Raw genomic sequence first — 25,981 nt, 5'->3', positions numbered from 1 at the left:
AGCGATTCCATTAATTCTATACTAATTCTATAGGGAAATTACGATATCCTGAATTATAAAAGTGCCCTCTAGCCTTCCTAGCTGCCTCTGGCCCCCGTCCAAACCTTCAAATGGTATTAATCAGATAATCCCCAAAGTTTAGATATTTCCCATGGACTTTTCTGCAGTTCTTTTGCATATTAGACTTAATATCGTAAAAGCTCTCCTTAATTGGGTTCAAAATTGGGCAATAAGGAGGCAACCAATGTATCCAGATTCCCCCCGCCCCCCTCCCACTTCTGGCACATATCAAGCACCCTCTGACTCCAGTATATACCACAGTTATCCATTATAATAATCGAAGTCTTCCCCAGCCATAAAAACACTACGGGAGCACCCTGTTTCCCATCCAAAATCGAAATTATCGTACCACTGCTCAAGGAGCTCCCGGTTCTGCTCCGGTTGTGCGAGAAGATCGTGGATGGCCGCGATGCGCGCGGGCTTAGGTAAGGAGCTATAATTTGCTCTTATCATTAGCAAGAGCTACTTCAGGGGAGTAAATTTATCTACTTCTCATCTAATTCGGACGTGGTTTGGTGGAGCAATTGGTGGTTGAAAATAATTTAGGTAACTTTTGGTGCACCCATTTTTAAGTGTACCGCTTTTCGTCAAAAACGCGCTAAAACCTGTACTATTTTGGTATTCCTCGCGATTTTATTATTAAAACCTTAATAACTTTCTACCCACATCTTTTTTTAAGATTTAAAGAATTGAATTTCGTTTACAAGGCTTATATTTTGATTCTATTACTTAGAATTATTTAAAAAGGTTAAGGTTTCAAGTTATTAAGGATTTTATTTGGTGCGGGACATCTCGCTTTCCCCGACTAAAGGGTTGGGCCCCTTTAGTCGTGACGTTAAGTCCGACTATTATTAACGATTCGATTATAACTTACCTGCATGAACCCTTTTGCTCCACGGTCAAGAGCTAAATTCAAGAGTTGGATTCCTTTCCTCTAGGCTTATATAATATCCACCTCTTTTCCCAGACTGAAACCTTTCCGCAGTTACAATCACTCACAAGCAGACGACACCACAGCCAACCCTTCATCAACACCAACCATTTGATTAAACCTTCAGTTTACTACATACATAGAGCCAACGAAACCAACAATATGTTGATCATGATATGTTACGAATGTGGACCCCCCCACCCCCAAGAGGGCCCCCTACAGAATCCAGATTGGATACTGTGTGCAGGAATTGTGGCCACCAAGCTTGTCCACACTGTACCTTCCACACTCAGCCCTTATGGACCCGGCCACAGCCACCTCTTAGGTAGAGGGCGCGTAAGCAGAGTACACTTGGTATAGGGTTGCGGGTAGTGAAAAACGTTCCAGCTTGGGTGGAACATTTAAACAGTCTAGTACGTGTGGTGATGGAGAAGGCACAAAGTGGGGTGGGTTTGAACACTCAAGAAATGTGGCGCGTCCATCGGATTCACAAAGTTCAACACTTGAGGCACCAAAATTTTTGCATAGGGAAGGAGCAGTTGAAGGCAAACCGAGTCACAGTCCTCGTTTGTTGATTTCAAATATGCTAGTCCGCGGGGACGGGTCGGGTCGGTCCTATCATAGACCCACAATATAACAAACGTTGCTTTTTAACATCCCAAAGCTTGAAAAGGCAAAAATCTGGTTTCTCGCGGATGCTCTCTGTTTTCGTTGTATTCTGATAGTTAATTCCGTTGAAGTGATGTCTTCCAAGCTCGCTCCACAAACAAAGGGGGGAAGGAGCTTTAGCGAGCGACCCACAGTGGCGCTTCAGGCGTCGAGGCGCTAATTTTTCTCGCGAGGCTGAAGAACCTCTCACCTCCAACTTTCCCATCCAGCCACAACATCAGGATGAACAACTCACAATTCCGAAAGCTCGTCCTTGATACCCCCGCGCGGCAAGGCTCTTCTTCTTCCCCGTCAGATAAGACTACGCAAAGTCGAAATGGCGCAACCCCATCTGCGCTGGGCTCGCGGATGCGCAGCTCGATTCCTATGACACCGTACGCACCCCTTCTCCTTATTTGGATTTTTGAATTTGAGCAGTATTAACCGATTTTGTCTCCAGACGTACAGTAGCAGGTTACAGCAGCTCCAACGACTTTGCTCGCCAACTCGCCGAACGCAACTCTTCCCAAACCACCAAGAAATTCCGCAGCAGTGCAGCGCCGAAAGGTGCCAAGTTGCCAGAAGGCTATGTCGACCGCGCGAAACAAAGAGTTGGAGAAGAGGGAGAGGAAGATAGTGAGAAGGTGCAGAGGGTTAAGGCGTTAGAGGAGATGATGAAGCTGCAGCAAATTGATGAGGCGACTTTTGAGAAGCTAAGGGAAGAGATTCTGGGTGACGAGGCGGGGGTGGAGCGGGCGGGGTTGGTGAAGGGGTTGGATAGGAGTATGCTTGAGAGAGTTAAGAGGGGAGAGCTGACTACGGAGGATGTGTTGGAGGGGAGAACGGGGAAGAGAGAGGAAGGACAAGTTGATACCAGAGAAGAGGATGTTGATGATGAGTTTGAGAGGTTGGAGGAGAGGGAGGTTGAGGCTATCCATAAGGAGAAAGAGAAGAAGAAGGGGGAGATGGCGCCTCCTGCTTTGACGGGGAAGAAGCGGAATCGAGACCAGATTTTAGCAGAGCTGAAGGCTGCGAGATTGGCGGCGAAGGAAGCCGCACAGCCGTCTTTAGGCTCGAGGTTCAAGAAGGTTGGAGATAGAAGGGGAGAAAGTAGGATTGAGAGGGATAGTAAAGGGAGGGAGGTACTGATTACAGTTGATGAGGATGGCAATGAGAAGAGGAAGGTTAGGAAAGTCCAGGTGCAAAAGCCAGCCGTCGAGAAGGGCCATGGATTATTGATGCCCGACAAAGATGCCGTGCCTTTAGGGATGGATGTCCCGGAAATTCTCAAGCCGGCGGAGGTAGAAGAGGAAGAAGATGACATCTTCGAGGGTGCGGGAGATGATTACGACCCATTAGCAGATTTGGAGGATGAGGATTCTGAGGAGGAAGGAGAAGAAGGCGAGGTTTCGGAGCCGAAGGAGAAGAAGCCCGAGAAAGAGTCAATTCTGGAGGAATCAGCCCCTGGAAGTATGGCTCCACCACCAAAGCCAAAACAACCAACAGGACCGAGAAATTACTTTGGCGAGTCCAAACCAGAACCGTCATCTGATACCTCTGGACCAAAACCGATGCTGGATCCTACAATTCTTGCCGCACTCAAAAAAGCGTCAACACTCAACCCAATTTCCAAGGAGGCAGAAAGCGAAGAAGAGGCTGCCAAAGCAGCTCGACGTAAGAAGATGGTGCAACAAGACGACAGAGATGCCCAAGATATGGACATGGGTTTTGGCAGCAGCAGATTTGCAGACGAAGAAGACTTTGAGGAGAAGAAAATGAAATTATCGGAGTGGGGAAGTAAGGATGACGATGGCGACGAAGGATGGAAGGGCGATGGGAAGGGCAAGCGGAAACGGGGTCCTAAGAAGCGTAAGGGGGATGCTAATAGTGCGGCTGATGTGATGAAGGTGCTTGAGCGGAGGAAAGCTGAAAAGTAGCTTGCCACGTATCACAGAAATGCGAAAGACGATTTCAGAACGTTGCAGTTATAAACCCCCCTTAGCCTTAATGAGCTTATCAGCCGTCTCTAAGGAATCCTCGAGTACACTCCAAAACCTGCCGAAATCTAAACCCCTTGGGATCTTCACGCCTTCTTCTCCTTCGGGTAACAACTTCACAATCGTTCTCCCCGTCTCGGCACCAGCTTGTGCATCCTCGTGCGATCCCTCGGTAACAACATGCACCGCATACCTCTCCCTCTTGCCCATTTCCTTGAAGTCATAAAACGGAATCTCAGCATCAACTATTCCGTCCAACACAACAGCCACCGCCAACGGATCATGCAGTGGCGGGCCCTCCGTGATACCGAATACCTCTGCATAAGTCTTCGCAAAGAATAAGAGCAATTCAACTAGCATAACCCTCAAAGTCGTTTTTGCCTTCCCATCCTTCCCATTCAACAAAAGTGACTGAACATCCTTCGTCGCCAGAACAAGATGCGTGACATCTAACGGAATGAGAGTCGTCTTCTTGTTCAGAGCTGGATGTTGGAAGAGAAAATCAGCAGCCTCAGGATCAACGAGGATATTGAATTCAGCCCACTGAGACCAATTTCCTATCCTCTCTTTCGCGTCAACTGTCCCAAGTGGTGCTGTGGTAAAGCCATCGCCAACCGCCCCTCCCATGATCGAAAGACCTTTGATATGCCCCGCTGCGTCGGGATAGCTCGTGAGAAGGTGGGCAATGTTCGTCAAAGCACCAGTTGCTATTATCCATGCGGTATCCTTTGGAGTTGCGAGGAGAGCAGCAGCCATAGCTTGGACGGCTGGCTCGTCGACATGGGGAACAGCGGGGATGGGAAGGAGAGAGGTCCCGTCGAGGCCCGACTCCCCGTGGATTGCATCTGCATGAACGGCCGGGCGTGTGAGACCAGATGAGGCACCGGGGTAGACGGGTATTTGTGGACGGCCGATTGCGGTGAGGATCGAGGTTGCGTTGTAGGTTGTGTGGGGGAGGGAGGAGTTCCCGTGGACGGTGGAAATTCCGAGGAGGGATAAGGAGGGGTGATAAGCTGCGAGGAGGATAGCGAAGGCGTCCTGTGGTCGTTAGCTTTTGCTTCTTGACATAGAATGATGCTTTAAAAAGAGAGGATATTGTTGTTTTCCAGAGGTGTTGATCATGTGACTTGGATGCAAAATTTGAATCTGGGAGGATAAAAGCATTCTTGATGAGGAGACACAGGATCTCGTATTCAGCAAGAGGAGAAGCCATATGTATAGACTCACATCGTGTCCTAGAGAATGTTGTTAGCGCAGCTCAATTCAATCGACGGAGGTAGTGCTCACCCGGGTCACAGTCCAACCAGACTGGGATTTTCGTTTCTACAACCATTGTAAAACTTTTTTTTGATAGCCAGTTGTTAGATTTGAAATGAGCTCATCTGGTGAGATGTTTTGTTGAAGAGATCGGTGGCTGTACCTCTTGATATAGAGTTGAATCAAAGTGAACCCGAAGAGTGGGAGATAAGCAAGCAGGAAAGTTTGGTCAGGGGCAAACGAGTCTTGACCCCTTTCGAGCCTTCAACCTTCAAGGAATTCATCTAGGAATAGCTGTGATAAACGGACATTTCATTATCTGGATTTTCAGGAGCGTCCCTCCCCCGCTTTTGTTTAAAATAAAGAAAAGTCTTGAAAGGAGAATGAAAATGTTCATCAGATTCGGATTAGAAGTTATGTTTTGATGTCTCATGCACACATTAGGGACAACACCTGCAGTGTAAAAGACAAATTTAGAATTTATCTTCACGACCTGGCGTTATCTATACCAGAGGATTCATCTAATCAGAGAGCTTTCCAGCTGCTTCAAATCCTCTATACGCCGCTTGTTAACCCAATCCCCAACTCCACGCCAATGGTCAATGTGCATCTGAACACCCATAATTTCATCCCTCCCAAAATACGCTTTCCAACTCAGGAAGTGAGGTCTTCCTTTTTAACCTTAGGTTCGCCTTCTGCGTCAAATCCCAGAGCGTCCAATTCCCTGATGAGCTCGTTGATCTTGATCACCTTAGCAAATTGCTCCGGCAACAAGGCAGCTCCACCTTCCTTCTTCTCCTTCAATTCCCTAGCCTGCTTCAGCTTCTTTTTGAGATTCCTAGCCTTCTTTTCCTTTTCCACTTCCGGGTCGACCTCCTCAGCCTTGCTCGCTTCTTTTGTTTCAGCGGCGCTCGATTCCTCCTTCACCTTGTCGCCACCTTCTTCGGCAGCCTTTGCCTTCTTTCTTGCCTCTCTCCTCTTTGCATTCTTGTTGCTTGTGGCTGGTATTTCATCTTTATCGTCCTTTAGCCCCTCTGCTCCAGGGACTCCACCACTTCCACGGTTCTTGAATCCATCTGCGGTGCGGTTTTTGTAGACTTCAACGTCTTCCGGTGGCTTGTAGCCGGGACGAATCTTGATTTCTTTTCGCTTTGATCCGTCCGGTCGTACTGAGGAAGGGATGTGTCTTTCGCCGGTGTTGGTTTCGACAATGCCGGCCTTGGAGGGGGTCGGCACGGAGGGCATCTTGGCAGTGGTTGATTGTGCGAATGCCCTGTAATGGAGTTATATTGACCGTGTGAAGGGAGATTTCGCAATGTGAAGCAATTGGCACCCTACCGCACGGTTTGTGGGTGGGAATTGCAAAGGTTTGATGCTTGAAAATGTAGGAAACCCGTGAGCCCGCGAGGCTGTGAATTCGCACCGAAAGCGGTTTAGTCTCCTTCCTATCGAAGCTAAAACCTTCTCAAGCTTCCGAATGGCAAACACTTCACCAACAACCAGCCACTACTCTCCCTGTCTGATCTTTCGCGCACGCAGTCACGTAATTCACAATGGTAAGTAGAGGTCCTGATATGAATTGTGACGCTCCCAGAGCAAGCTGACTCGTTCAATTGCAGGCGTCAGCCGGTCGTCCACTCTACAAGCAAGTCACCCGATTAACTCCCATGCCCTCCGAAGTGGGCAGAGATCAATTCTATGCTAGGGGTTCGATAGCTAATGGTATTCTGGTTTCAGCTTCCTCTTCCGAAAGAACTATGTCTTTCTCGGTGTCATTTTTGCGGGGGCATTCGGATTCGAGATGTACGCTCATGTGGAGACACCAGCTGATAGGGGAACCACGAGCTGACGGATAAAAATAGGGCATATGACACAGTAACGGATAGGATCTGGGACAACCTCAACAAAGGCGTATGTTTCTCTGCGGTGAGCTTGTTGGGAATGTGGACTGATGCACGATGACAGCGACAATGGAAGGATATCCGGTCGAAATATGTCGAGGCTGAGGGCGGAGACGATGAATAGAGGCGGAGAGTTGAAGGAGGGACAGTGCATTGTGTATTGGGCAGGAAGAAGAGACGTGGTCTATCATAGAAGGGGAGCATCGGCCTGGAGGTACTGTATTGGGGCTGTATAAAAGAAGCATTGTACCACCTTCTGCCCAACAATTTTGCATGAGACAAGCACCATTAAATTCTGCCCGAAATTCTACCCTTTGTCTGGATTTATTGGCCCATAGAAAAAGTTAGGGGGACTTGGTTGGCATAAGCTTTGGCAGCCTTCTTTGTCCGGCCGAGCTACTTGATGACAAAATATCCATTGCCTCCACTCGGACTTGCTCAATCACAGTGCCACAACATCGACAGGATAATTACTGTGACGTATCGGCGCAAAGGAGTGACTGGTTCGTTTCTATCTCGGTAAAAGAGTCCGTCAGCTTCGATCGCGATTTTGGGACTTGCCTGGCTGTGCCTTGCCAATAGCTTCGGCCGTTACAACTGCACCAACGAGGCACTCAAATCGACAACACCACAACGCCACGAGTCTATCTCTCCTTGGGCTGTTACACAATCTAAAGATACGATATGCGAGAAGCTCTCGATCAGACATGATGGAGACGATGTCGACACAAGAGCAGCAGCTCTGCGAATTCCTCAAGACTCAACCCCGCGTTTATCAGAATAGGTACACAGAAGCCGCTGAGAATGCACTCCTACAGAATCTTTTCTGGTCTCTCGCAGGCGGACGACCAGATTATCTACGACTCTTCTTTCCTGACAATACTCGACCCCTTCCAAATGCAACCTGGAAGCTGAGAAAGGCACAAGGCGGGGCTGATGGGGACGAGTTCACCGAGGCAGCAAGAGGCAAAGCATGTGGGCATATCTTCAAAGCTGGTGAAGCTACATATAGGTGTAAGACATGCAGTACAGACGATACCTGCGTGCTCTGCAGTCGTTGCTACGATTCTTCAGATCATACTGGGCACATGGTGTACGTCAGCGTATCCTTGGGCAACAGCGGTTGTTGCGATTGCGGAGACCCAGAGGCATGGAGACTTCCTGTGCATTGCGCGATACATACAGCACACGATGAAGCATCACAGAGCAAAGGCAAAGGAAAGGCCGCAAATCTCCCTGCCGAGCTCATCGAGGCTGTACGAATGACCATTGGACGAGCGTTTGACTACATTTGCGATGTCATTTCCTGCTCTCCAGAACAACTGCGATTACCGAAGTCCAGGGAGACGGTCTTGTTGGATGAGAAAATGTCACGGCTTACTTCGAAGTACTACGGTGGTGATATTGTTGAGGAACCATGCGAGTTTGCATTGCTGCTATGGAACGACGAAAAACATACAGTCAACGAAGTCCGCGACCAGGTAGCTAGGGCTTGCAAGGTTGCCTTATCAGAGGGGCTTCAACGAGCTCATGAGACCGATGATGTAGGGAGAAGCATCATTAAGTACAGCAACGATGTTGATGATCTTCTAAGAGTTTCCGGAATCATTGAGCAGATCAAAGTTACCGTCACTATCCGATCGGCTCGAGACACATTCAGGGAGCAAATGTGTGGTACTATCATCGAATGGTTGACCGATATTGCTGGGTGCAGCGTGGGATCTGACCACAACATCCTTCGCTATGTCGTTTGCGAGGAGATGCTGAAAGTTTGGAGCACGGGCAGTGAAGCTAGCAATAAGGATGTTGGTATGAAAGGTATTGATGACCACTCAATGGAGGAGGACACCGATTATCGCCAGGAGATTCTGGATCGCCAAGCGCAGATCATGAGAGCTGCAGCCATTGCTGCAGCCGCCGCCTCAGAGAGTGACGATAGCGACGATGGCAATTCTGACCTTGAAGACGAAGCGGATGATGAGATTGATCAGGCAATGATGAATACGGGCACTGATGAAGAAGACGGATCCGATCTTGATCCACCCGACGCTGTCGATTATCTTTTCGCCGGTCCTGCAGCAACACAAACAGAGACTGATGCAGATGGTGATGTTGACATGAGTGGAAACGACCGGGAGAACTCACCCATGGAGGAATCAGAAGCCACTATAGCTGGCTACCCACCACCTCCCCCGCCTCCACCTGCACCTCCGAGACCAATGCGGGACAGAGATATGACCCCCTCGGACTCCGACACAGCAGAAATTCAGCCGTTGATATCTCACAATGTGTACGTCAAAGCTGGTATGGAGATTCCAAAGACGCCAAGGAACAAGCCGCAAGAAGAACATCCCCCAAAACCAGCCAGATACTGGCTTGAAACTCCAGAAGGATATAATGTTAGGGAATCAGTGCCACTCCATGAGGATTTATGGCGACGACTTCGGCTGGATTGGATGATTTTGTTTGATTTGCGCATGTGGAAGAAAGTCCGAGTTGACCTTCGAGACCTTTACATATCGACAGTTGTGACAATTCCTGACTTCAAGCGAATCCTCGGCTTAAGATTTGCGGGCCTTTATACAACTTTGGCACAACTTTACCTTATTGCTGACCGAGAACCGGATCATTCCATTATCAACATTTCGTTGCAGATGTTGACAACACCGACTATTACTGCCGAGATTGTCGAACGAGGCAATTTCTTGACAAATTTGATGGCAATATTGTATACCTTCTTAACGACGAGACAAGTTGGTCATCCCCACGAGATTGTAGGAAATGCTACTCTGGCGTTCGACTCAGGCTCGGTCACCAATCGACGCATGTATCATTTCTTCATGGACTTGAGATATCTGTTCGGCTCAGAACATGTCCAAGAAAAGTTGCGGACAGAGGAAAGATACATGATGCAGTTCTTGGACCTCGTCAAGCTTCATCAAGGTATCTGCCCGAATACTCGAGCGGTTGGCGAGCATGTGGAGTACGAAACCGATGCCTGGATCAGCGCTTCCTTGATCACACGGGAGATCAACCGCTTATGCAGACAGTTCTCGGAGTCATTCAAATGGAGTGTCGGCGAGGACCATACCTACATCTTCAGAGCCATCAGATTAGCGGCCAAGGCGGTTATCTTGAATTCTCTCGGTACGGAGAGAAAGCGCTTCGCACAAGCTGAGATCAAGGATGAGATCAAGTTCAAGAAAGTCGGTGACTACGAGTTTGATACCACTGAGATGCCGAACAGCGTACTTCATCACTCTGTCGTCAAGTTCGTGGTGGAATCGCAGCCGATCAGTTTCCACCACGCTCTCCACTATACCCTGTCATGGCTCATTGAGTGTGGCAAGAATATGTCCCGGGAGCAATTGACGCAACTTTTGAGCTTCACTACTGCCGATTTACTACAAAAACCGCGAGCAATGGGACCTCGGACCATGCCAAGTCAAGAATACAATCCCGAGGATCACATGATTGCCGCTTTTGACTATCCCTTGCGCGTCTGTGCTTGGTTGGCTCAGATGAAGGCGGGCATGTGGGTTCGTAACGGGATGAGTCTTCGGCACCAGCAAGGCACCTATCGTGGTGTCAGTCAACGAGATGTGTCCCATCACCGGGATATCTTCCTCTTACAGACGGCCATGGTTGTATGCCCACCATCTCGTGTTTTGGTCTCCATCATCGACCGCTATGGCTTAGAGCATTGGATGAAGGGAATTTATGAGCAAAAATCGGATGGGCTCGAAGATGGTCAGGTCTTGGATGTTGCAGAAGATCTGATTCACCTCCTCATTGTACTCATCAGCGATCGCACTTCTCTGGTTTCGAGTGACGATGAGCCAAGTCCTCATGTCCTTGCTATGCGTCGGGACATTACCCACGTCCTGTGTTTCAAGCCGTTATCTTTCTCTGAAATATGCGGCAAGCTCCCGGACAAGTTCCAAGACCAAGAAGAATGTCAAGATATCCTTGATGAGATGACAACTTTCAAGCCTCCGGAGGGCCTATCTGACGTGGGAACTTTTGAGCTAAAGGAACAGTTCCTAGAGGACATTGACCCTTATATTGCTCATTACAACAAGAATCAACGAGAGGAGTCAGAAAATGCATACAGGAACTGGATGGCAAAGAAGACCGGCCGAGCAGCATCCGATATTGTATTCGAGTCAAAACTCCGACCAATTGAGTCTGGCGCGTTCTCGGACCTTTCAGCTTTCACAAGAACTGGCATCTTTGCACAGATCATTTACTATGCACTGTTGTATCCACTCAAGGCTCAAGACCTCACACCGTCCGTTCAACTTACGAGAGTTGAAGCATTCTTGCAGGTCGTCCTTCACCTTGTCCTCATTGCGATATCCGAAGACAGAACTGATGAAGATGAAATGTCCGAGGAGTCTCTCCAATCATTTGTCTACATTGCCCTGACGAGCACTGCTCGCAGCAACTTCCTTGCTCATGCTCCAGCTTCGAGGACCATCGCCGCAGTCTTGGAATTGTTGTCTCGTAAAGAAGAGTTCAAGGCTTGCCACTCCAAGATTACCCTTGTGCTGAAGAGAATGAAGCAAAAGCGCCCACGCAACTTCGAGACTGCATTTGCGCGGCTGGGAGTATCCGTTGACCGCATCTCCACAGCCTCTCCAGCAAACAACAACGTTCTCGAAGATCGCGAGAAGAAGAAACAAGCAGCGTTGGAGCGTCAAGCTAAAGTCATGGCCCAGTTCCAGCAGCAGCAAAAAAATTTCCTTGATAATCAGGGCGATATTGACTGGGGCGAGGATGACACGAGCGATGACAATTTAGATTCGGAGGTAGAGGATCATAAGACATATTGGCAATACCCTTCCGGCACTTGCATCCTTTGCCAAGAAGAAACCAAAGATGGCAGATTGTACGGTACTTTTGCTCTATTGACCAATAGCACTATCTTACGTCAGACGGACTTCAAAGACCCCGATTTTGTTCGGGAAGTCGCGAATACACCAGCATGTTTGGATCGATCCACTGAGAGCATTCGACCTTTTGGCGTCGCCGGCGACAATCGAGAAAAAGTGCACAAGGTCACCGCGAGTGGAGTCGAGATCGTCAGTGAACGCCAGTTTATTGGCAAAGGCTTCTCATCCAGCTCCTGCAGATCCGGTCCGGTTTCCGTGGGTTGTGGACATATCATGCATTACAAATGCTTTGAAGTTTACTACGAGGCCTCGCACCGAAGACATCAACACCAGATTGCAAGGCACCACCCAGAAAATCTCGAGTTGAACGAGTTTGTCTGTCCACTATGCAAGGCATTGGGCAATTCCTTCTTGCCAATTATGTGGTCACCGAAAGAGGAGCTGTCAATGAGCCACTTCCAGCCGCAGTCATCGTTCGACGATTGGGTCATGTCGGTCGCTGGGCCGGATGTTATAAGCAGAGCTGACCGCATCGACGCCAAAACAGGTGCAACTACGACTAGTTACTCTGTTGACCTTTTCATGGAGCGCAATAACAGCATTCTTGATAAGTCGTTGGCCCAGAAGATGTCGGAACTCCTTATCGATGCCTGGAGTCCAAGTACACCGACTCCTTCTCTTCCGTTCTCCGCCACCCCAGCAGATCTCAGACTTACACCTGGAGCAGTGGTACCAGCGATCTGGGCCAACGATGCTGGTCCTTCGAATGCCAATTCGCCAGCAACAGTTGTGTCGCCAATGACGGAACTTGTAGAAATATACCGTCGATTGAGGGATACCATGTCGAAAAATGACCTGCCCACCGAGTTTTCATACGTACAGGCTGGTTCCCCGACTGACAGTTCCCCAGTAGATTTGTGTTCAAGCGATACTTTGGCGCAATGTTTGGGCTACTCCATATCTGCGGTGGAAATCCAGCAACGTGGTGTTGCGTCGCAAGGTGGCATGACCTTCTTGGAGACAATTCCTCAACAGGCTCTCACCCACTTGAGAGTCCTTGCAGAGACAGTAGCATCTTATGTCTCTATTGGTGGTATCAAAGCTGCAGGGGAGAATAGAGTTGCAAGAGAGTTCTGTATCGACTACGAACGCCAACATTTGCAGCTGTTCCTGCGTAAAGCACCACGCTCGGGAGTTGACACGGAATCTGGGCTCAATCTTCTTGGCAAGACTGGGAAATCACTACTGGGCCATGACATATTCGTATTCTTTACTGAGGCGTCGCTTTGTCTTGCACCGGTAGACAACATCGCCATTATGAACATGGTCCGCCTGTGCTACCTTGCTGAACTAGTCAAAGTTGCTCTCAAGCTAAGCCGTAATAAGGGCCGGTCAGACTATTTGCCTTGGATCGGCTGGAACTCAGTGTTGTCTGGACCCCCTCGTGGTCTCGATGCTTTCAAGAGCTTCTGTGCCATCGTTCGCTCACACGATCTTGAAGATGGCAATCACCACAAAGATGGACCAAGTACAGCGATGGAACAGGCTTGCTTCAATGGACTCGAATCATGTCACGCTTTCGCGAAGAAATACGCTCTTGTATTCCTCCGCAAAGTTACCATGCTCCTCCACGTCCGTTATGGTCTTGCATTCCACCACCACATACCCACCAATCCTGACGCAGATGAGTTGGATCGTTTGACTGAGGCATTACATTTGCCAACCTTTGACCAGATGTGTCAGTCAGCTAGCGGCTTCGAGGACAACCCAGCGATTGATACTCTCGTCAAGGGATGGATCATGCACGCCAACACACCACCACATGACCCAGCAACCAAGATTTCTCTCAGTCATCCTACTATATTCGAACTCGTCGGTCTGCCAAAAAATTATGATACGTTGATGGAAGAGACAATGAAGAGACGCTGCCCCAACACCGGCAAGGATGTCAGTGACCCAATGCTGTGTCTCTTCTGTGGTGTGATTACTTGCGGACAGAGCATCTGCTGCTTGAAGCAAGGTCCTCCCAACCGGAATGGCAGATCTCAGCAGATTGGTGGCGCGCAACAACATATGTTGAAGTCAGTCTGATAATCCCCATCCTCTCCAATGTTTTCTTGCTAATACTTTCTCCCCAGGTGCCAAAAGAACATCGGTCTCTTTATCAACATTCGCAAGTGCACAGTATTCTACCTCTACCACACCTCAGGCTCTTGGATGGTCGCACCGTATATTGATAAATACGGTGAGGTAGATCCGGGATTGAGGCACAGTAGACAGTTGTTCTTGAACCAGAAGAGATATGATGCGCTTTTGCGGACCGTTTGGTTGGGCCATGGCGTGCCCAGTGTGATTAGTAGGAAGCTGGAGATGGACATCAACAATGGGGGTTGGGAGACTATCTAGAAGAGAGATGGGAGAAGGAATTGGATGGTGGTGAGATTTCAAGAATGGGAGGATATCTGCTTAACGGACTTGGCGTGAGACGGACTTTATGATGGGATGATGGTGTGGGATGGACAGGACTATAACTGGTGTTTGAGCGGGTATGACTTGATGCGTTTGGATGGCGTGATAGATAGAGGGTTTAGGGATTATGGTTGCGTTCATGAAATTGACGGTCTTTTCCTGAAGCTCGTTTTCCTGATTTACACTCTACTTTTCATGCATACCAAGTCTATAAAATTGGTTGCCTTGAACTGCCCCTCTTTTAAGCGAGCCCCTTTATTTCTCGAGAGTATCCTGGCTCGCGGTGGACGGAAAAAGCAACACTCATTTTCAATGCCCCAAGTCAAAGTTGGACATTTACCTCTCCTTTTTCGTTTCTGAAATTTTGTATTTTCGAAACTTTAGAGAGACTCGAAGAGGTAGAAATTGAATGTACAGTACTTGCGAGTCGAGGGAAGGAAGATTTGGAGAATAGGCGTTGAGAAGTACAGTACAACTTTGACTTAGGACATTGAAAAATCAGTGCCACTTTTTCTGTCCACCACGAGCCTGGTCCTGTACTTTGTCAACACTTGCGCCACAGTCAACTTATAGAGCCGGAGGACCACAAATCATTTCGGTGGGTTATGCGTTATTTTCAGGAGAAGAAGTTTCTATCGTACTTAAGGCTCTAGCATTCTACCGTTTGAGTCAGCTCTCTCTAATGTGCTGGCTAGGGTTGGAGTTTGAAAGTTCAGTGATTCACCTTTCTACTTTCCTTTTCCACTCTCTCCATTGACGCCGACGCTGACGCCACCCACGCCTGGTCATGCTCAGAGTCTCTTTCTGGGAATAGCATATGCAAGAGAAAATGATCCGAGTGGCAAATAGAGGAGATTACTACTGTGCGGCCCTAGAAGCAAATAGGCAATACAAGGTTTCTGCGAAAATACCGCAAGCATTAATTTATACAAGTTCCAGAGACTCTAGTTCGGTTCAGACCTCTCCTAACCCGGCAGAAAAATACATCCGCAGCCTCTCCTCGCGCCCTGTCAAATCCAGCAATTAAAAACGCAGAAATTCCGATTGTAATATACTACATCTCCAATTAGTGTTATGATTTTTCCAGGAATCGCGAGGAGAAGTACCAAGGAGGTCGCTACCCGCCAGACGACTAATCAGGACGCTCAATAACGGTGCAGTCTTTCGGAACTTGGCAGTCCTTGGTGCACCATTTTGACACGACTTGTGTAGTGCAGTCGAGCTAGCCAAGTCAGCTGCGAGGTCCTTTCTGTGTGCTTTATAACTAGGAAACGAACCAGCGCAGGGAATCCTCCAAAGCTACCGCAATAAACACAAGCTTATCGATGGTGGATGTGGTGGACCTAGCTGTGGTGGAGTCTGCGGTGGTGCTGGTGCTAAGCCTGGAGCCAGTGGGCCAGACAGAAGAGGTGGCGCAGGTAACGAAGGTGGGGCTGCTGCAGGTTCGGCCTGTGATGCAGGTTTTGGTTGAGGGTGAGGTAGAGGATTGTCTGGTCCGTCACTGCCAAGCCCTCCGCCGACGACCCCTGCGGGTGCAACACCTGCTAAAGCGAGAGAAGAGAGTAGGAGGAGCAAAAGTATTTTGTAGATCGGTGAGCTCATTTCGGAGTCGTGGTTCAATAGTGCATTGGCATAATGTAGCAGTAGTTACTGAGGCCATTAGCGGGCTAGCGGACAAATCCGAGAAGCGAAAAGTGATTTTCTGATTTTCTGATTTTCGCGCCCACACCTCACTAAAAAAAAAGTATAGCATACACGCCTTATTCTCGACTACTCCTAACCCCCCCCTTAGCTTGCGTGGTCCGTAAGGCAAATCCCATGAATTACGAGGCATATCTCCATCTCCCTTACTCTCTATATCCTCCGTACTACCTATATTACTCGAATTATCTATATCTTCTTCGTCCCCTTCTCCTCTAGTATCCTCACCCTCCTCTACTATAACCTCCTTCCCTATTACCTTCTGACCTTATATCTGTCTTTATACTCGCTTTCTATATCTTATAGGCGGTTAAGGCTTTGGTATAAAGGGTTTTACAGATATAAAGCAAGGCTTTCCAGACTTAGTAGGATTAGTATTAAGTTAATAGAAAGTATAGACTTTACTATTATTATTATATTTATAATTTATATAAGTACTATCAAATTCGCCTTCTATAACTATATAGTATTTAAAAGGGCCTCTCGGTCTCTTCTTATTACTATAAGTAGTATAAGCTTGAGAGAATTCGGTTCCGCAAGTATATACCAAGCTTACCTCTAGATTTGCCTTACCTTTCTCTAATTCCTTTAGCTCCCTACTCTAGTATAGCTCTATTTCTCTAACTTTAGTCTTATTATTAATTTGCTTTACTACTTTAGTAGTATTATTAGGTAGTATAAGGAGATTAAAGTATTATTATAGAGGAGGAGGAAGAGGTTATATATAAGAAGGAGATCAAGAAGCAAAAAGGTTTATTAGTTAAATATATTAATAAGAAAGGATATTATAGACTAAGTCTGGATTATTAGAGAATATATTATAAATATTATCTTTTTGCTTATTTATAGCTTTATTACCTTTTCTATTACTTTTGCCTTTACTAAAGCCATTACCTAAAGCTATATTTAATATATCTTTAATAAAGGAAAGCTTTAATAATAGTATTATATATCGGAATTAAAGTTATTTTTGGAAGGAGGTTAAGGTTAAGGTTAAGGCTAAAGTTAAAGCTAGTATAGCTATATCTTTATTATTTACTTTTAGGATATAAAGATATATATTTAATATAATTATTTAAATCCGAATAAATTTATAATAAATAATACCTGAAAATGGAAATATTAGTACTTAATAGCCCTAGATTAAGTATATTTAAATATTAAAAAAATTATAATTTTAGATATTATAGTTATAAAAATAAAGATATAAATATTTTTTTTCTTACTAACTTATAAAAGCTAAGGTATACTAATAATAATTAAACTATACTTGACCTATATAATTAGCTAATTTACTTTACTAATTATAAATAATTCGAGGTAATTTAAATTTCCTCAAATCTCTATATATAACTTATTATATAAACTTCTATATTTCTATATTTAGTAATATTATAATTATAATTTTTAGATAAAAAGAATTCTCTTATTCTAGTATATATAATTATATTTATTTCTTATTTTTCAAATATATAGTTATTAAATTAGAGAGGCTCAAGAATTCTAAATAATACTTTCTCCTAAAAGATATATATTCTTAATAAATAGTAAAAGTAAATATGAAATTATATAATAATATAACTATCCCGTACTAATAACTTTATTTTCTATAAAACTATAACTTTATTTTATCTTTATTCTAAAATCTCTATTTTTCTTTTATATTTTTTCGACTTTACTATTAATACTAAAAGCTTCTGCCCTTTACTAATATCTTTTCTATTAATACCTTTATTAATATCTTTATTAATATCTCTATTAATATTAAGAGCTAGTATCTAACTATCTTATAACCTTTCTTTCCTCCTCCTTATTCCTCCTTATTTCTCTTTTTTATTTCTCTTCTAAACCCCTCTTCCGAATCCCTCCTTCTTTAATACTTCTTCTATTAATACTAAGAGCTAGTATCTAACTACCTTATAACCTTTCTTTCCTCCTCTAAACCTCTCTAAACCCCTTTTCCAAACCCCTCTTTTTTTAATATTTCTACTAATAATACTAAAAGCTAGTACCTAACTACTACTTCCGGGTTACTTTTATCTAGAACTCCTATACTATAAGTCTTTAACCTATTTACTTCTTAGAAAGCTAAATTTTAGATTCCTTCTTTTTTTTTCTAATATCTCTTTCTTTCCTTTTCTAATATCTCTTATATTTTTGGGCCTTTTAGGAATACCCTCTCTTAAACTTTCAAAAAAGAAACTAACTCCTATTTAGATTTCTCCGAACTTTAATACCTCCTCTCCTTCTTTAATACTTATAAAAGCCTTTAGGCTACTATTAAATATCCCTATTCTTTATCTTGGAATATATACTAACTTATTCTTATAAGAAATAGCTCTTCTCTCTCTAATCTCGACTTCTTTAATATATATTCTTTGCTTTTAGGCTATTTAGATATCTTCCCGTTTGCTTTTACGGAATATATACTAACTTATTTTTTAGTTCCCCTTACCTTTTTTCTCCTTTAATATTATTATATATATACCTAGTTAGTACTAGTTCTTATAACTTATAGTTAGGCTTTTTATTTATTAAATATTCGGGTATTTTGTTTTACTTTTACTTTATATATTTTATTTTATATACTTTATTTTTCTTTTATTATAGGTTAGAACTTAAATAATATTTACCTTAAGTACTTATATTCTCGGGTATATAAGACTCCTATAGATCTTTCGGGATTATAAACTAGCTTACTTTAGTTTGGGAAAGCTTTTTCGAGAATATTTCAGGAATTATAGTATTTACTATAATCCTTTCCAAAGATTAATATAATATAAGTATTTCTAGTCTATTCTCTCTCTATAGAGCAAATTACTGCCCTAAGTCTATATAAAAGTCCTAATTATCCCTCGAATTAAAGTATAGGCACTTCTTATTTCTATTAAATTAAATATAAAGGATAGTAAGTATCTTTAGGCTAGACTATAGTACTAGTTAAGTACTAAGACTTCCTATACCTATTTTGCAAACTTATAGTTCGAGATATATTATATTTAATAGGGCTTCTATATCTAATTACTTTATACTATAGTAAAATATCTTAGTATTATAGTTAGGAAAGTTCTACTTTATAATCTTATCTACTATTACGAGTACAAGATCTAGGGCCTGGAAGGCGTGATTAGACTATCTCTATTTTGACGATTCAAAGCTAAAGAGAGAAGAGGATCCCGAAGGAGCCTCGGATCTAAATAATCGCGAGCTACGCACGGGCCCACGTGCTAGCTTAAGCTCGGGGTCACGTGCAATAATCAGGTGACTACAGATGCCTCGCTCAGATGCCAGATGCCTCTCTAGCTCTAGTCTAACCCCTACTAGTACCGTATATTGTAATAATCGTAACATCTACTATTTATAGATTTTCTAGCTAATAAGTCTTGGCTAATAGCTAAGAAAGTTATTAGCTATTTTATCTAAAGCCTCTGGGAGCGAGAAATTACCTTAATAAAGACTTAGTATTAAAAATAGGTTTAACTAATTAATCTAAATAAGGAGTTTATAGCAGGAATCTCTATATATAGGTAATTCCATATAATAAACTCAAGTCCCTATTCCTGGTTATATGAATAAACTATATAAGAAACTCTTTCTGGCCTATTAGAGTAGTCCCTATCCCTGGTTATATAAGTTATAATATATAATAAACCCAAACTTTTCTTGGGTTATCTTTAGAAAAATTAGTAAGCTTTTCTAAATAGACTTATTAAGGCCTTGGTTTTTAAAGATATTAGTTTAGCCTTTTTACTTCTTCCTTAGGTAATAGTTTGGCTCTCAGGAATTATATATAAATATCGGAATAAATAAGGAAATATACTATATATACTTTCTAGATAGATTAGAATAAAACCTATAGGATTCCTATAATATTTTTATTAAATCTATAGTACTAGCTAGCAAAGACTTTAATAACCTTAATAAGACTTGAATTATAAGCCCGGCCCTTAGATTTCCCACTTAACTTAAAGATTAAATAGTCTATAATAGATTACTTATTATAGAATATATTATACTTTTTTCCTAAAGAGTACCGGATACTAGTAATAGTCCAGAAGCCCTAAAGCCCTTAAGACTCTTTATAAGTTTCGGGCTTTAGGGCTTTTCTATAGCCAGCCAATTATATAGAGTCACGTGACTATACGGGTCCGGTATTAATATAAAGTAATTAGTAACTTTATATATAGATATAGTATGATTTTTAGTATAACTAGTCTAATATATTATATATTTATATATAAATACCTATAATTTTATTATTATAATATAATATATCCTTAATATATTCTTAATATAAAAATCCCTTTATAACCCTAGACTTTTAGAAGCCTTCTCTATACTAAAGGCAAAGTATATAATACTATTTAGGTATTAAACTCAAAAGGTAAAGAATTATAAAAGCCCTAATAATTATAAGACTTTATAAACTTAGGTAGATTTAAGTATTATAAAAGTATTAAATTTAGTAGTCTGACTTTTAAATTATATAAGAACTAATTAAAGAGTATTATTTTAAAGTATTAATTCTAAATTCTAAATATATATATATTTATAAGGAAATAAGACCTAAAATAATACTAAGCTAATTATAAAATATAGGAAAAAGTATATTAGATATTAGGCCTATTTTTTCTTAATTACCTTAATCTCGGTAAATATTTATATGTAATTTATTAGATCTTATATAATAGGTTTGCTTAGGAGAAATAAGGTTAATTAGCCTAGGAAGTTTAATAATAATAGTTAGACTTTTGTCTGAAGTAATAGGCAAAGTACTAGTAATAGCCCGGGTACTTTAGGTTTTACTTATAAAGCTAAAGATATTATACCTATTAATTCTCTATATCTAATAAGAAAAAGAAATAGTATATTTATATCTCTAATATATCCGTTACTATAAAATAATACTTATATAGTTTATAAGATTAATTATAGTTCTCTTTACTAGAAAAGAGGATAGTAAAATTAAAGGAAGATCTAATAGCTTACTACTATTATTATTATTATTATTATTAGAATTAGCTTTAGTAGTATTTTTAATAGTACTTTCCGTATTATCTTATGGCTTCTAGAGATTAGTAAATAGAGAAGAATCCTAGTATATATAAGTTAATTAAATCTAAAAACAAAAAAGAATTTATAGAAGAAATAAAGAATAAGAGCCAGAATTAAAAAAAAGAATTATATATATATCTTTATTTACTTACTAGTTTATTAGATTTCTTCTTATTCTTAAAGTCTTATACCTATATTAGCGGGTAATACTTTCCTGGGCTCTTTAGGCCTCCTTAGTCTATTATTTAATCTCCTTAAGTTACTATATCTTTTAAGTATTTTCTAGCTTTTTATAAATAACTTTAAAATAGAGATCTTTATATAAAGTCTTCTTTTAAGTATTTTCTAGCTCTTTATAAGTAATTTTAAGACGAATATCTTTATATAAAGTCTTATTCTAATATAAAATAAGGAAAATTATCCAGATACCCTTAGGGCCCAGATATATACTATAATAGGAAAGATTAAAGATAGTTTAAATAAAACCTGGTAAGACTATAAGTTCCTGGACTCTTTTATTATTAGAACTAGTATAGAATACTAGTTTATTTATATTATTAATAAATTAATAATAATAGATAGGTCTGCTAATATAGAGAGAGAAATAAGAGAGTAGCTACTAAGAAACTATATTAGAAAGAATAAAAAAGACTCGATTATTTATTTTAAATCAAAAGCCACCTATTAAAAAACATCTATTAGAATTTATATAAAGAATCTAGTAAAAGAAATAGGAGAAAACTTATTACTAACTTCTTTAGAAAATTAGATAGTTCTTTACTTAGCTTTCTAATTCTTTATATTATTAAATACTTACTTATAAAGAACTAGTTATAAAACTATAGTTTATAATTCTATAAGACTAGATCCGGCCATATTTTGATTTATAAGATTTTAAAGGGCTCTAGATAGCCTATTACCGGTATAAGAAGCTATGGCCTGGGTAGTGGTTTGAGTAACTCTTGCATTTATAGCCTATTAAGCTTATATAGTAGTATAAATACTACTAGAAGAGTAATTAGGTTAAGTAATATGGCTTATAGTAAAAGGGAATACGGAAGGAAGTAATTATAGGGCTATTAGAGCAGGAGGAGCCTGGGATAGAATAGAATTAGTACCTGGTAGCTATATAGTAATAGTAACTAGAGAAATAGGTATAATAAATATTTCTAGAAAAAAAGATACAGGATAAGGATACTAAGAAAAGCTAGGGATCTAAAGTATTCTAGGTATAAAGAGAGAGGCAGATATAGACGGAATTCTAGAGTTATAAGATTTAAGTTTACTAGTATTACTATTCTAGGCAAGTAAAATAGTGGCCTCTATATTATATTTATTATTAGTAGATTAATAGAACTTGTAATATTAGATATTACTATATTAGTATTTGGCTATAGGATATATAGTATTAGGGCAGGTTTTAAGAAATAGTAATATTATTTTGAGAGATAAGAATTTGAGGATATAAAATATTTATATAGTAAATAAACTTAATAATTCTATTAGTATTACTCTTAAAAATAAGAAAAGAATTTCGAAAATAATATATTTAATAATAAATAATACCTATCTTAATATACCTAGTTATTCCGTAACCGGTTTATTTAATTACTCTATATTATTAGAAGTATTACTAATAAAGAACTATTTCTGGGTAAAGTCCTAAACTATTAGGAACTATATAGGTATTTTTCCGGCTTATATATTATTTATATATTCTATATTTATTAGAATAACTTACTTGAGGATTTCATTTCGTATAATAGTAATATTATATTTACTAGTTAGCTTCTCGGATTCTCCTAATATTAGTAGCTACCCTAAAGCTATATATATCCGGACTATATATTAGAGCTAGTAATAAGCTTAAATATATAGTCGGTTACTATTTCTATTAATATCTCCTATATAAATATTGGCTATATTTATACTATAAGATATAAGCTTCTAATAATACTACTCTAGTATTTCTCTCGGTAGAAACTCGTTAATATCTATATTAGTATATAAATAAACTATCTGTATAGAGCTATATAAGGTTATATTACTTACCCTAAACTAAGTAATTATTAAGGATTATATTATAAAGCTTTATATCTATAGGGTAATTCTAGTACTATACCTTGCCTAGGGGCCTTATATATAGTCTAAATAGCTTACCGGCTACTATATTAGGCCTAGATCTGTCTTTTCTAATTCTATAGATATTTTATAAGTCCGTAAACCTATATACCTCGTTTTGAATCCGCTATATATAAAGTACTAGTAAAGTAATCCGGTTCTATAGGTATTAGTAATTATAATTCCCGGTATAAGCCAGTTCCTAAAAATAGTTCTATATATACTAATCGGAATTAGTTATATAATCCGGTACTATAATACTAGACCTAATAGCCTTAATAAAAAGTAGTATAATTATTAGTACCTAATACTTTTTCCTAATAATAGAAAGAATAAGAGGCAAATATAGGGAAACGGAATTACTTATATACTACTAGTATAGCTAGCTCTTCTAAAGCTCCTACTACTAGGATTTAACCCGCTAATTTTTAGTACTTTTCCTAGAAATAAAGTAGTTCTTTATATATATAACTAATAGATCGGCTATCTGTAAGAATATAAAGTATATTTTAGTAATAAGGGGAAGTTTAGAGCCTTAATTAGCCCTAAAAAAGTAAGGGTAGTAGCCTATTTAAATATAAATCTAAAGATACTACTATATAACTAAATAAGTAGTCTAATTAGAGATTCCAATATATATCTAGATAATATTATATAAATAAGTATTAATATAAGTATATATCTTAATCTCAAATAGTAATAGCTTATTATATTTATTAATTAACCAAATCTAGTCTGGCCTAGATATAATATATTTTTCTTTTTTGGACTATATCTATTATATTTATAATATAATTACCTCGGGATCCAAGAGTTATAATATTATATATAAGCTCTCTTTATAGATAATAAAATATATTAGTAAATAAAGCCCTAACCTTCTAAGCTAGGGCAAAATAATAAAATATAGAAAGACTAACCAGGTTACTAGTAAATCTTATTAACGGAAATATATATATAAATACTGCTATCTATAATCTATAATCCGCCTATTATTTAGTTTACTCTATAGTATTATAAATAGTTACTTGTCTGCTGCTTACTTATCTATTATAGTTATATAGTAAATAAGACCAAGCTTCTTATATATACGGATAACTCTAGTAATTAAAGCTATATAACTATAATCCTCAAGATCCTTAAGTATTTCCTTATCTGTGACGGCTGGTGTCACATGGTTGGTTTAAGCCAAAGGGGTTGGTTTTAGCTAAGGTTCCAAGCTATGGTTCAAACCAAGCTCGCTTCCAAAGCTCGGCGTTTCAGTGGTCTTGGCCATACCTACTTATCTACTGCCACACCTCACTCCTTCTCTCCTTAGCTTTAGATTCTGTAGGACATTGGAAATCATTAATCTTTGAGCATCGTTCCATTGCTTTGTTCCTGCCATTACATTATCTATATCTTCCAGATAATACAGGATTATAATCTATATATAAAGAAAAGATATATCTGCTATTTGAGTATATATTTAGATATTTCATTCTTATAATCGCTATTGGACCATATATGGATTAACTAAGATTCTATATAAATCTTTTAATCTATTTATAATTTCTTCTTGATTAATATTTATAAGGCCCATTTAGTAATAGCTTTGTAATATGGTAATAGATTTATTAAAAGTCATAGTATTATTTTAATAAGAATTAAGTTCAGGGTATGTTTTATTATCGTAATATACTTTCTAGTAATATAAGCGCTAAAAAACTCGAGTAATATTACCCCCACGTGATTTTGTTAATTAATTACAAAAAAAACTAATTAATTTAGCCCTCTTAGTTATTTTTATTAGTTTTAGTTATATTTATATTATTATCTATATTAAATATTATTAACTATATTAATAGTATAAAAAGGTAAGGTAGCCTCCTTGTTATTATATACCAAAATTTATTATTATAATACTCTTCTATTTTTAATCTTATCAGAAGCTAATTTTTTGCCGTAGTTAGTAATTATACTATTAATTTAATTTTTATATATTCAATAAATTATTGTTATATAAATTAACTAATAATCAGTCTGTCTTAAATTTAAATATTATTTAAGTCGGAAGTTCGAAATTATTGTTCTTTATTACAACCTAAGTAATGTATATATGGAAGTACCCTTATCTAGTTGAATTTTGCCTGAATGTATGCTAATATCAATTATGTTTTATTAATTAATCTTACGATTTATTATTTTTGTGTAGGCTAGTTAGCTCTTCCCTTAAGTGTAGGTATAATACTAAAAGAGAACGAGAATTAGAAAATTATTTAAATATTTAATGCTACATGTGTTTCCTCTTTCGATTATTTTCAAGTCACTATCGTTTTGTATAGGTCTATCAGTTAGATAAGAGTATAGATATTATGAGTTTGTATAATGAGAGTGGATAAAGTATTTATGTATAAATGAATGACTACAGACATTCCTTTCTCAAATGGTATTTTGTTATTGTAATTGTTATATATTCTATAATCGATGGAGTTATTGAATTTTTCAAGACCAGGTACTCTTATGATTGTATTGGAAAGTACCTCGTGATTTTTAATTCTCATTATTCTTAGCCAAATCTATACTGTCGTTAGTGTTTTTTATACTGTATTTTGGTTATAATGATCATCTTTTTTATGGCTTTCTGCTTCTAATTATATCCTTAATTGTTTGTCCAAAAGTTATCTACTATTGGCTAATTGCCTATTTGTAAAAGCAATGGTGCCTTCCTACACCTGTGGGTCTGTGCTTTAGACTATTCCTTGTTGCTCAATTTATACTCTTGTAAATGTATTTTTATCCACAATGTCATGTTCTGGTCAATTATCCGTTATATTTTTTATTATTCTCAGAATATAGTATAAGTTTATTTAGCTTTAATTCTATAGATAAACAAGAAGATTAGCTAAAATATTTACTTTATTTACTTTGTATATTATAATAACTGATAACACTTCCTAAACTCTT

At 39.9% G+C, this 25,981-nt stretch overlaps 5 protein-coding genes across 5 annotated transcripts; 2 read left to right on the top strand and 3 right to left on the bottom strand.

Annotated features, from left to right (window-relative positions):
* Window positions 1-2: 2 nt before the first annotated feature.
* Window positions 3-665, bottom strand: K444DRAFT_620688 (uncharacterized protein). The gene is made up of 2 exons (XM_024881763.1): window positions 550-665; window positions 3-500 (listed from the first exon to the last, which is right to left on the bottom strand). The coding sequence occupies exons 1-2, from the start codon at window positions 554-556 to the stop codon at window positions 322-324; spliced, it is 186 nt and encodes a 61-aa protein (XP_024728506.1). The 5' UTR covers window positions 557-665; the 3' UTR covers window positions 3-321.
* A 1,217-nt stretch (window positions 666-1,882) lies between these two features.
* Window positions 1,883-3,576, top strand: K444DRAFT_543824 (uncharacterized protein; the record flags this gene model as incomplete). Its single annotated transcript, XM_024875993.1, has 2 exons — window positions 1,883-2,034; window positions 2,100-3,576. The coding sequence occupies 2 exons, from the start codon at window positions 1,883-1,885 to the stop codon at window positions 3,574-3,576; spliced, it is 1,629 nt and encodes a 542-aa protein (XP_024728505.1).
* Window positions 3,577-3,624: 48 nt separating this feature from the next.
* On the bottom strand, window positions 3,625-4,969 carry K444DRAFT_543866 (nucleoside hydrolase; the record flags this gene model as incomplete). Its single annotated transcript, XM_024875998.1, has 3 exons — window positions 3,625-4,674; window positions 4,864-4,871; window positions 4,924-4,969. 3 exons carry the CDS (start codon window positions 4,967-4,969, stop codon window positions 3,625-3,627), a joined length of 1,104 nt encoding a protein of 367 aa, XP_024728504.1.
* Window positions 4,970-5,287: 318 nt separating this feature from the next.
* Window positions 5,288-6,269, bottom strand: K444DRAFT_620685 (uncharacterized protein). Its single transcript, XM_024881762.1, has one exon. It carries the CDS (start codon window positions 6,136-6,138, stop codon window positions 5,548-5,550), a length of 591 nt encoding a protein of 196 aa, XP_024728503.1. The 5' UTR covers window positions 6,139-6,269; the 3' UTR covers window positions 5,288-5,547.
* A 954-nt stretch (window positions 6,270-7,223) lies between these two features.
* On the top strand, window positions 7,224-14,490 carry K444DRAFT_574203 (uncharacterized protein). Its single transcript, XM_024877424.1, has 2 exons — window positions 7,224-13,770; window positions 13,828-14,490. Exons 1-2 carry the CDS (start codon window positions 7,502-7,504, stop codon window positions 14,093-14,095), a joined length of 6,537 nt encoding a protein of 2,178 aa, XP_024728502.1. The 5' UTR covers window positions 7,224-7,501; the 3' UTR covers window positions 14,096-14,490.
* The last annotated feature ends 11,491 nt before the right edge of the window (window positions 14,491-25,981 follow it).

Source organism: Hyaloscypha bicolor (assembly GCF_002865645.1).
Source record: "Hyaloscypha bicolor E unplaced genomic scaffold K444scaffold_182, whole genome shotgun sequence".
Classification (NCBI taxonomy): Eukaryota; Fungi; Ascomycota; class Leotiomycetes; order Helotiales; family Hyaloscyphaceae; genus Hyaloscypha; species Hyaloscypha bicolor.
This window is presented reverse-complemented; position numbering and strand designations above follow the sequence as displayed.

Bases quoted from the DNA above. Each gene is read 5' to 3' on its own strand.
- K444DRAFT_620685 (XM_024881762.1), bottom strand. From the start codon at position 6,138: ATGCCCTCCGTGCCGACCCCCTCCAAGGCCGGCATTGTCGAAACCAAC.
- K444DRAFT_574203 (XM_024877424.1), top strand. From the start codon at position 7,502: ATGATGGAGACGATGTCGACACAAGAGCAGCAGCTCTGCGAATTCCTC. The intron at 13,771-13,827 runs GTCAGTCTGATA...CTTTCTCCCCAG, and splicing joins GCGCAACAACATATGTTGAA to GTGCCAAAAGAACATCGGTC.